At 38.8% G+C, this 12,371-nt stretch overlaps 1 protein-coding gene across 1 annotated transcript in view; it reads left to right on the top strand.

Moving 5' to 3' along the window:
* NMNAT2 (nicotinamide nucleotide adenylyltransferase 2) overlaps positions 1 to 12,371 on the top strand; it is a 187,127-nt gene that overhangs the window by 387 nt on the left and 174,369 nt on the right. The window contains exon 2 of the mRNA XM_057725772.1: positions 2,403 to 2,535. Coding sequence (XP_057581755.1) covers positions 2,513 to 2,535 — 23 coding nt within the window. The 5' untranslated portion in view covers positions 2,403 to 2,512. The remainder of the gene's footprint in view (positions 1 to 2,402; positions 2,536 to 12,371) is intronic.

The following is a 12,371-nucleotide window of genomic DNA, read 5'->3' on the forward strand; positions in this document are numbered from 1 at the left end:
GCCTGTGCGGCTGCTGAGCGGCCCACTGGAGGCGCTTGGCGGCTTCCGGCCACCCCACCCCTCTCCTCCCGCGCGAGGGGGCAACCCCAGCCTCACCGGGAACATCGAGCCCAAATCAACCGGGAGTTACACTCAAAGTCTTCCCCCATCTTTCCACTCCACCCGATTTCTCTCTTCCTTTTTCCACTCCTACAGTCTTCCCTACCGGAAACACCGCCCCTTCCTCCTACAGTTCCGGCCGCCAGTCCCTCGTCTCTGGTCGGCCTTCGCGCCTTAGAGTGACGATAAGGACCTCCTCCTCTTTTTTGTGGCCCCTCCCTCTGCACGCAGGGAGACTGTTGGAGGGGATAGGGTGGAGGCCAGGGATGAAGAGAAAAGAAACCAATTCGATTGGATAAGCAGCTGCCAAGGCAACTGGAGGCTGTAGTTGTATTGTCATAGTAACCAATGTGTGCAGACAGAATGACCCTCCCTTGGCTACTGGATTCCCCGGAAAGTGCCCAGGGTTCCCCCTTGGCTTCCCTTCCATCTAAAGGCCTCCCGCAGGTTGGGAATCCGGGTGGTTCTCCTGGGCGGTGAAGTTCGTTTTCTCCTCCCTTTCCCTTTCCCGCAGCAATGGGGGAGACCCCGAGGCATTCACCATGGGCTTTTCCACCCGCCTATGGGCGGGAACCACCTCCATAGTTTTCCTCTCCGTGTCGGGCGTGGGGAGGGCCGGGCCTACGCAGAAGATGCTGGGCCTGAAGGCTGGTGGGCGGCGGGCTGGAGCAGGATGGGCGAGGCGGCGGCGCCAGGCGGCGAGGCGGGCGAGGGGTTTCCCCACAACCGCCTCGGGCTCAGGGAGGCGGGGTCCCGCCAGGACGGGGTCCCTGAGGGAGGAGAGCGGCACACGACTGCCGAGATCCCTCTTCTGCCGACGGGGACATCCGGCTTCCCTCGGCGGCCCACCCCTTACAGAAATCCCCCAAACCCCACCCCGCACACTCTCTAGGCTACCGAGCCTCCGCGGAGTCCCCCGCGCGGCCTTCGCGAGCCAGCTCCTGCCGCGAGGAGGCCCGAGTGAGAGTGGGAACTCATCTTGGAAGGCTAACATGTGGCTTTTCAGCACTTAGGGGCAGGGGACTGGCGAGTTGCTCACGACCGCCATCCCTCTGAGAGGCACCCCCCGCAGTGGGAGTCCCCCTTACTTATCAAAAGCAGACCTCAGAGTTCCTTTCTCCTTTGCAAACTTCTTCCTTCTCTCAGGCGTCTGTAGTATTTTAGAGCTTGTAACTACCTTTTAGGTTGGAGAAGAAAAGCATTGGGCAAAATAGTATCAAGAAAAACCTAGATACTTGAGCGAAGTTCCAATGAAAGGCTTCCAGGAAAAGGCTTTTCGTTCTTAGAGCAAATCTTTTTGAATGTTTATTATGTGTATTTTGCCTCATGTTTGAGGCTAAAAAAGGCAGAATAACGTAAATGGGTTCAATAATAGTATGGAGTGTGTAAGAAGTGGCTGCAAAAGTCTTCGTCTTAATGGTTTGAAAAAATTACTTGACATTTTACAGATTATATTTTCCATTGGTATTGTGGAGTTGTTTAAGCAGCTCTCCCAAAGTACTTTAGGATGTGTAAAAGTATAAATCCCACCAGGAACGCAGCCCTCATTGGATAGTTAAAATAAGAATTTTAATGGGCTATTTGGGTTTGGTTCGGTAGGGGTACCTGATTCCTTCTGTCTTTCATGCTAGGTGAAAAGGCGCTTTCAAAATCCTTCCCCTGACACCGCACCTACTAAAAGACTGCACCAATGTCTATGTGTAAGGTTGGAGGAAGTGAAAGTATAAACTGCTTTGAAATAAATCCCAAGGACAGATTATCATTAACGAAATAGAAACTGAACTATGCCCCTCGTGCTGCCTGCGCCTTCTGTGATGCGGTGTGACACGCGTTGATCGCAGCTGTACAATGCCCCCTATCGTCCCTCCACCCACCGAGGGGCCGCCCACTCACGGGAAAGAGAGCCACCTAGTGAGAGATTGTTCTCATCTCTGGTTTAGGAACCGGCTTTTCTTCAATCCTGTGAGCCCAAGGATGGAGATTACTACCACATATTACCTAAAATACCTTAGATTTCCTTCCTGAAATTTATTGGTTAGATTAAAAAAAAAAAGACTTTAGCCAGAATAAAAATTTTATGCTATGTAACATAGCCACCCCCTTAGTAATCATCATCATAAGCCATATGTCTGTGGCTTCTATCTCCAGTCAGCAGTACACCAGCACATATCATGACACGCCTGACAAGCAATCTAGAAAAATATTAGTATCTTTTCATTTTGGAGATAAGGAGCTGGGGTCAGAAAAATGAATCCTCTTGTTGTTTGTTTAATAAATGTTACTGAGCACTTCTTATATTTCAGACACTGTCCAGGTAACTGTGGATACCACCATGGAAGAGACATGGTCCCTGTCTTGGAGGAACCCACATTCTGGTAGAGATACCACGGAATAGAGACGTGATTTGGATGCAATGTTATGGGTTCAACAATTAAGGTAAGAACAAAGTGCTTTAAGTGCACAGATGAAGGTCAGACATATAAGCAATCTTTATATTTTATAGCAGCTTTCCTAAGAATTTTTCAGGATTCTTCAATAGCTTTAGTGTCCCTACAAACTAGATAGAATAGTAACATTTACATTTTACAGATTGTAAAACATTGATGCCCATCTTGAAAATAACTTAAAAAAATCAATAGGCGTCAGAAAAATTATGACCCAAATTTACATATTGCTTAATGTACATTTTCCAATCTCATCTCTTTCCACTAGCCCCCATTAACAGATTTGTAGAATACAAGCATCTTTCTGTAATATTATTCACCTTTTTTTCTCCTGCAGATAAAGATTACATCTAAACCAAAAGAAATTATAGATGAGAAGCTGTTTTATTTTGCTTAATCCTACCTGATCTCAAGTTTTTCAGTTTATGCCTAAGTGATTTTATGGAAAGACCATAAGCTAGGAGACCTGAGTGTGCATCCCAACTCTACCATCTCAGTCTCTGAACTCCAATTTCTTCCTTGACCAAAATGGAAACATTACCTATTACAGGCTTCCTGTGAACTTTAATGATGATACAAGGTGACTGAATGTATGAGTGCCTGACACACAACACTGGTACTTGATGAATGTCAATTTATTTTTATGCCTTCTTGCTCTTATATCAAGCTAAAACTAATAATTTAGAACTACTGCAGCATAAAATTATTTTTTAAAAGAAAGGTTTATCTAGTCTTTGTCTGTAATACTCATAGATCTGACCACACACCCAAATTTATTCTTATTCAGTGCTGAAAGATAGATTTCTTTATCCACGACTGATTACAGAAAAGAATACAATGTCAAACATTATAAGTCAGATTCCAGAAGGTTGAAACTTTTAAAAAACCTCTTATCACTAAAAACAATGTAATATAAGCACATTTCTGCCCAAGCAGAGTGGCCGGTTTTCAACCAGACATCAAGTACTTGCTGAGAAGCTACTCTTAACGTTGCTATCCAATTTACCCAGAGCTTTGGTAACCTGATAATTAATACATAGCAAGCCTCCTCCCTTTTTATAATAATACACATCTCACCTGTTCCATGAACCCTTAACAAGCACTAATTTAATATTTAACCTACATATTTTGATTGTTTCCAAATCATGTGTACAATAGGGACTTAATGTGTTTCTACTTTGATGAGAATGATTTATCAGTTGAAGTACTCGAGGACACAGTGTATATGAGCTGGCCCATATTCTCTTTATTACCATAAATCAGACCTAGAGCTAAGTGATTCAATCAAGTAAGTAATTCATTCTCTTCAAATAGTGAGATAGATACAAATTGACGATTAAACTCCCGTCTGCTGTTGCTCAAGATTTCTTAAACCAAGGGTCAGCAGCCTTTCTCAAACAGTTCACCAAGTGTGAATTTATTCATTCATTTCTAAGAAAGAGTCACTGAGCCTCCAGAACAGTCAGGAAGAATTACAGTCCAAGATTTAAGAGAAGAAACTTCTGGTTTGGGAGACAGTGAGGTGACAGAGAGTGGTAGTCAGAGCTGGCTCTCTCTCCTTCTCAACTCTCCTATAATTACTAAGGGAAACTTTATTAATCTTCAAGAATTTCTCTCAACACCCAGTAAGAAAATACCTCTGGGAAAGAACCACACCTTTGAATCCTGTCTGCTAATTTAATGGATGCAGGCCCATCTGGAGAAGACAAGGAGAAATGCCCATAGGAAAGACTGAAGAGTATTAAAAAAGAAAATTAAAACCTTAGCCTCTTACACTATATGTTGTCCAAAGGCCTTCGTGTTCATGGATCTCTTTACTACTCCAAGCACAGTACCACTGAAACCATCGGAGGGTCTGTAGTCTAAAATCAAGGTATTTCATGTCAAAATCTGTTGTATTACCCAGAAGCTGCCTTTTTTTCCCCCTTAAAACACCCAACTAAAAGAAAAAAAAAACTTTCACTATTTTGTAGTGTCCACTTTCCTAATTTCTGGAGGGTAGACAACTATTTTTGAGCACAGAGCATGTGATACTGATAGTGTCATAAATCTGCTCTTCTTCAAAGCTGTAGGAAACCACACGTGCACACGCATGCTCATGCACACATGCATGCCTTTATTATTTTACCACTTCCATTTTTAATGCAAGTTAAAATGTGATATAGATGAAAAGCAGAGAAACTCCGGACATATATTTGTTACTTCAAGGCTTACTATGGATAGGTACCCAAGTACTGTTCTGCTTTGCTTAACTATCCTAGGGTCTTTTCTGTTCACAGAAAAATTCTACATATTGTAAACCTAGATAGTTTGTCCCACATTTATAAAAATTCTTAATATCATTGGACTACTAGATATGAGAGCATATTCCAGCACAAGAGGACATGTGTGGTTTTAGTTCTTCTTTAATAGTGGTCCTGTGGTAAACCTGTAAGGCATGCCAACTATTGGGATGCCAATACTTCCAAAATGTAGGTGGCAGTGGCCTAGGTGTTACAGAAGGTAATTAGCTTGTAGAAAGCAAAGGTGAAATTACTTTTCTGTAAGTATTTGTGGGACAGCTAAATTGTAGCATTAAAGCACGGTAGGAACTTTAGGTAAAGGGTTTAGGGTCTATAAGGAATGTTCAGCTGATGATCAATTCCTATCTTTCTCTGCTCTTTCAAGACAAATCTAAATCTAAACCAATCCTTTACTTCTGGGAACCTTAATCTGGTTGTTTCTGGATACTTAGGAGAAAGCCTGATGAGTTATGGATCTTCTTGAATTCTGGTATTTTTTTATTCACTTTTTCATTCATTCAATCATCAAGAATATATTGAGGGGGCTTCCTAGGTGGTGCAGTGGTTAAGAATCTGCCTGCCAATGCCGGGGACACGGGTTCGATCCCTGCTCAAGGAAGATCCCACATGCCGTGGAGCAACTAAGCCCGTGCGCCACAACTACTGAGCCTGCACTTTAGAGCCCGTGAGCAACAACTATTGAGCCCATGTGCTGCGACTGCTGGAGCCTATGAGCCTAGAGCCTGTGCTCTGCAACAAGAGAAGCCACGGCAATGAGGAGCCCGCACACCACAATGAAGAGTAGCCCCCACTCATCACAACTAAAGAAAACCCGTGCACAGCAAAAAAGACCCAACACAGCCAATAAAATAAATAAATAAATAAATTTATAAAAAACAAACAAAGAATATATTGAGAATTTTCTATGTATTGGGTCATATGCTAGTAACTGGGGTGCAAATGGTTAACAATACAGTCTTGCTCTCAGTGTTTAAAGCTTAGAGGAGAGTGAAGGGGCAGTTATATTATGAGTAATAAAGCTGTTAGAGGTCTTTGGAACCATTCCACCTGGAGATCAAGTGAAGGCATGCAGTCGGATAATCCACTTGTGTCCCAGTCAACTGTGAAGTCCTTCAGAATGAGATTTTGCAGGGCTTCCCTGGTGGCGCAGAGGTTAAGAATCTGCCTGCCAATGCAGGGGACACGGGTTTGAGTCCTGGTCCGGGAAGATCCCACATGCCATGGAGCTGCTGAGCCTGTGCGCCACAACTACTGAGCCTGTGCTCTAGAGCTCGAGAGCCACAACTGTTGAACCCACATGCCACAACTACTGAAGGCTGTGTGCCTATAGCCTGTGCTCTGCAAGAAGAGAAGCCCCTGCAATGAGCAGCTCATGCACCGCAACGAAGAGTAGCCCCTGCTCTCTGCAACTAGAGAAAGCCTGTGCACAGCAAGGAAGACCCAATAAATAAATAAATAAATTTTTTAAAAAATGAGATTTTGCAGAATTAAGTTTTTCAAATTCTACTTGCCAGCAGGAAAAGAAATATATATAGTTCAACCACCAGAAAAGTGATGGAAAACCATAGCTAAGAGTATTCTACACTAAAATATGCCCAAAAGATACAATGACATTCTATGTCATAGTTATATTTAAGTTAGTATAACTTATGTAAGTTATATACTATAATAAAGTATAACTATGGCAAAGAATTATATAGAAAATGAGCAGAAATACAATATGTGACTAAGAGCAGTTATTTCTGTGAAGAGAATTATTTATGGGTGGCTTTTATTTCTTATATTTTTCAATATCTCCCACCAACCAAAAAAATAAAGTAGATTTTATTGTTGTGTTGGTTACTGCTGTTGTTAGGAGTTTCATTGTTTGTCATTGTTTTTAAAGAATGCCTGAACTATCTGCCAGGTTACAGCAGCCTGAGAGTAAGACTGGAAACTGAATGGGAGATAGATTAAAAATAAATGTAATAGCTTTTCATATCCTGGTGACTGAAAAAAAGACTTTATTAGAGACAATTCCTGACACATTTCCTAAAGTTCACTCTAACACAATATCAGGTACTGATACTTCTGTGCAAAAACTGATGAGGGAAATCATCTTTGAATACATCGTTACTGACCTTCATTGGCAATTTTGAACCTACTGGGAACCACCATAGCCTGAGAGGGATGAAATGCCCCAGATGGGATTTGCAAAAGAATCGCTTTACGTAATAAAGGTCTAAAATTAAACCTTTACTTAACCCTTGCCTTCTCTTACCTTTAGAATTCTCTCCTCGTCCCTCAACTTTAGGTCATACCTGACCCCTCCCAGTTGTATAACAATCTGCGTTTCCTCCTTTCTCTGGAATGTGACCAGTCAGGAAACTCAACATTTGCTTTTTTTCTCCCTGTTTATGGGTGAGAAAGAAAAAGAGAGGCAGGAAAACTGAACTGAGAAAGAAGGAAGAGCAGGGAAAGAGAAAAAGAAAACTAGAAAGTCTGGAGGAAGAGAAAGAAGGGATAGATGAGCAAAGAAGCACACTGCCTGGTGGTGGTAATAGTTGTTAGATACATCTGTTAGAATCTACTTTCTGTGAGAGACACTAAGAAATGACTAGATTCCCACCCTGAATTAAAAACAAGAAAGGGACTTGGCGACCTCTGAAACATACTTTCAGACTCAGTAATCTCTATCTGCTGAATAGGACATCCCTGGTTCTTGCTGCCTGACAAGTTGGAGATGATTCCATTTAATGATCCAGTTTGAAAAGGCTGATATAGACCATGAGAAACTTTGTACTGCCATTTTAAAAGTTGATATTCTACAAAACAAAATATATCATTTGAATTTGGCCTGTGGGTACAAAGTGGGTGTTACCTTGTCTTCTTACCCCTGTGATAAGAGTGAAAACACCAATTTAAAACAAATCAGTACAAAGCAGGACAGTCCAGACAGTTATTAAACTTCTAGACACTCTGCAGAAAGTCCTCTTTTACCCCTTAGGTGATTTTGAGATTACTAGGAACCTTCTAACTAAATCTAACTATCTCTTGTAAATTTCTATTCTTTTAAACTTTCTGTCCTGTTGGGTAATACTAATCATATTCCCTTTACCAAAACTATTTTTACCTTGAATCCAATGACATTTTATTTATTTTTTTATTCTACTACCTTAACCTCATCTTTAATTCATTATATTGCTCTGGCTTTAGCAGTATGTAATAAATACTTGGCTATAAATATTACATAAATGGGAATATAATGACAGGACTTGGTCACTTACTGGCTGAGAGAGATGGAGAGGAGGAAATCAAGGAGACTCCCAGGTTTCTGTTTGGGAAACTGTATGGAAATAGAAAACATAAGAGAAGAAATAGTTTGAAGAGATGAATGGATGTGGAGATGATGAATTTGTTGTGGACATGTTGAACTGTAGTTGTCTAGAGTTGAGAGATCTTGAGGATCTGGAGAGCTTGAGAGAAATTTGAGCTAGAGTTGTGAATTTGGGAATCATCAGCATGTAGATAGTAACTAAAGATGCTTGAGTGGTTTCAGAAAGCTTGCCTGTAAAATGAGAGAGCTAGGAGAGGTTTTGTCCTACAAAAAGGTGAGAGCCTTCAGCAGAAAGGATCCAGGATAGAAAAACAAGAGATAAGAGAGGCTGAGTGGTTAGGAATGTGGCTTCTAAGCAAATGGAAAGAGATAGACTTTCAGGACAGAAGGGCAGAGATGGAAATCTCTTTTCTGGTAGAATAATAACGAGATGGTAAATTGTGGAGTTTCTCACCCCTACCACCCCACCCCCGCAATATTTTCTTTTATCCCTTGCCCTTTAGGATTTCAAAACTTCAGTATGCAAAATCACATAGACTCTGAAGAATTCAGGACAAAGACTAATGATTTAAGGATAAGGCTTTCAGCACCAGAATATATTGAGTTCCTCAAATTGATCAATCCAGAAAATCAGAGGAGAGCAAGAAACAAAGGGACTTTGTACTCTGCCTCCCATCCCAAGCCAGAAGCCTGAGGAGATTTATGGAGATTCTAAATAGGTTTCTGGCATTTGAGAACAGAAGAAACCTCAATCCCCATTGCTGAGTAAAGCTAAAGAAAGTAGCAAGACCACAGAGTTTCTCTCATCCAGAAAGGCAGAGGAAAATAGTCAAAATGGTATTGTGAGCTATACTTTGAATTTCCACATCTTCTCCTAGAACTCCAACCACAAAAACGGTTTTTTAAAAAAATTGAAAGACGTCTCTGGGTTCATTAACAAGATAATCATCTCTAGGTATCGGAAATGAAAATGCAACACCACTAGGCTAGTAAGGTTAGAACTGTGGCCCTGATGGTCTCCTGGGTCTGCAAGCAGATAGAAGTTGGCTAGGAGTTTGAATTCCTCAGAGTAGTGGGGATAAACAGCACCCCATTCAGGGTGTGGCACCTTAGTCAGGCTCATTGTGGAACTGGGATTTGGGAAAAGCTTCCAAATGATTTTCACCCTGACCTAGAGTTTAAAAAGCAAAATAAATAAACGAACAAACAAAGCCCCAACCTATCTATGGTAGTGGAAGGAAGGAGAGAAACCAGTGCACACAGGACTTGTGCCAGTCTGCTTTCCTGCCTAGCAGACAGGTCTGCTATCTTCCCCAATATCCCTGAGGGTCAGGAGTCCTGTGACACCTAGTTCTGGACCAGGGGGTCTCTGGATCTACTTAGAGGCTACACAAAAACAGGAAATGGAGTGGAGTAGGTAGAAAGATAAAGCTACCATTTAAGATGAGCTGCAAATTACAATTCGCACCAAGGCAAATTAACTCAAAAACATTAACCAATCTCTCAACTTAGTTTTGTTTAATTGATCTGAGAGTTTCTAATAAAGTTATATTAAAACTTCCCAATATTGTCGTTGATCTTTTTTTTTCCTAATAATTCTGTTACTTTTTAATTTCATGGTTATACCATTAGCTAGATAGAACTTCTTGGTAATTTTTAAGTCAATTTTAAATGTTTATCATTTTTAATGATTTAAAAAATCATTTTGTAATGTCTTTTTATCCTTATCAATACTTGCTTTAAACAATTTTATCTGATACTACTATTTTACTATAACTTTTTTTTGGTTAGTTATTTGCTTGCTATAACTTTTTACTTTTATTTACCTTTCTATGCTATTTTATTATTGGTGCATCTTTTGTAAACATCAGGTAGCTGGGTATATGTTTTTTATTCCTGACAGTCTCTGTTGTTTAACTGGAAACAACATATGAATATGATCTATTTAAAATTACCATTTGCTTTTGATTTTCTGTTTACAGTGCATTCTTCTTGTTTTATTTGCTTGCTTACCTTAACTACTTTTGTTGAATTGATAACTTTTAAAATTCTCTTTCTTTTACCTCTACTAATTTGGAAACTATAGATTATATTTTGTCTATGCTGTAAGCAGCTACTCTTAAATTTTTAAATGTATACTTAACTATTTTCCTAACAATTTATAGTTTTTAAAATACAACTATTCTTCTGCCCCAACAAGGCTGTGTTTTAGCTACCAAATGTAATGAGAAGTTATTGCTATCTAGAATTTTAGTTCCATATTTATTAGAACATAACATAAAAGTTACTACACAATGTATAATTAGATTTATCAATCTAATTTATCAATTTTTGTGTTTACCATTTGTTTCTTTAATATCACATTTTCATTGTGAACTCACTTTTCTTTTTGCTGCAATACATCATTTAGCAATTTAGTCAATAAAAATTTATGGTTGGTAAACTCAGTTTTGAAAGAAAAGTTTTCTATTTCACCATTATTCTTGAATTATAGCTTAATTCTTAATTATAGTAAATCAACTCTGCTTCAATAAAAATAATAAATAGATAATAAATAAAATACATGCTGTGTTCTGCGTGAATTCCATAAATTAATCTTCTAATTCAATAATTCTTTCTTGATTAATTGGGAGGGAGTAATCCCTTCACAATGTATGTGTATATCAAATCATCAGAAGGTACACTTTAAATGTTATGATTTTGTTAAGTAAACCTCTAACAAAGCTGAAAAAGTTCATTCTGTGACTGTAACAAGTTTAGAGTCTATCTCATTGAATATTTTTATCACAATGTCTATTTTTCTATCTAGTACTTTTCATATTCATCTTTCCTTAATTCATATCTTCTTTGTTTCTTAAGCTTTTATTTAAAGATATTTTATCTCTTTGAATGCACTTATTGTAAAGCCATTTTAATATTACTTGCCAATGTGGACTTCTATTCCAGTGGGAATGGATCATCTTTAGGGAACAGAGATGTCTATAATGTTTTTTAAATTGAAGTATAGTTGATTTACAATGTTATATTAGTTTCAGGTGTACAGGAAAGTGATTCAGTTACATATATATCGCTTTGATTCGGTTATATATATATATCACTTTATATATATATTCTTTTTCAGATTTTTCTCCATTATAGGTTGTTACAAGATATTGAATATAGTTTCCTGTGCTATACAGTAGGACCTTGTTGTTTATTTATTTTATATATAGTAGTGTATATCTGTTAATCCCAAGCTTCTAATTTATTCCTCCTCCCTTTTCCCCTTTGGTAACTATATTTGTTTTCTATGTCTGTGAGGCTATTTCTGTTTTGTAAGTAAGTTCATTTGTATCATTTTTTTAGATTTCTTGTATAATAGATATCATATGATATTTGTCTTTCTCTGTCTGACTTACTTTACTTACTATGATGATCTCTAGGTCCATCCATCTTGCTGCAAATGGCAACACTTCATTCTTTTTTATGGCTGAGTAATATTCCATTGTATATATACCACATCTTCTTTATCCAGTCATCTGTCATAGATATTTAGGTTGCTTCCATGTCTTGGCTATCGTAAATGGTGCTGCTATGAACATCAGGGTGCATGTATCTTTTCGAATTAGAGTTTTTGTCTTTTCTGGATATATGCTCAGAAGAGGATCGTTTAGTAACTATATTTTTAGTTTTTTAAGGAAACTCCATACTGTTTTCCATAGTGGCTGCACCAATTTACATTCCCATCAACAGTGTAAGAGGGTTCACACTTTTCTCCATACCCTCTCCAGCATTTATTATTAGTAGACTTTTTGATGATGGACATTCTAACTGGTATTAGGTGATACCTCACTGTAGTTTTGATTTTTATTTCTCTAAAAATTAACGATGTTGAACATCTTTTTATGTGCCGTTGGCCATCTGTATGTCTTCTTTGGAGAATATAATATATACCCACATATATAAAAACCCTCCATTTAACAAATAGAGAGTTCACGTTCTTTTTAAACACACATCAAACATTTATAAAATTTGACCAGGCTAGGTATTTTAATGAATCACTATAGTGATTCTGTGAGCAGAATGTAGTTAAATTAGAAATTCTCATATGTTTGAGTACTTAAAAGCACATTCCTAAATAACACATGATTTAAATAAAAAATTACACACCATTTAGAAAAGAGTAACAAAGAAAATACATGATAAAACTTGGATAATGCAGGTAAAGCA

The sequence above is a fragment of the Hippopotamus amphibius genome, chromosome 3, assembly GCF_030028045.1.
Source record: "Hippopotamus amphibius kiboko isolate mHipAmp2 chromosome 3, mHipAmp2.hap2, whole genome shotgun sequence".
Lineage (NCBI taxonomy): Eukaryota > Metazoa > Chordata > Mammalia > Artiodactyla > Hippopotamidae > Hippopotamus > Hippopotamus amphibius.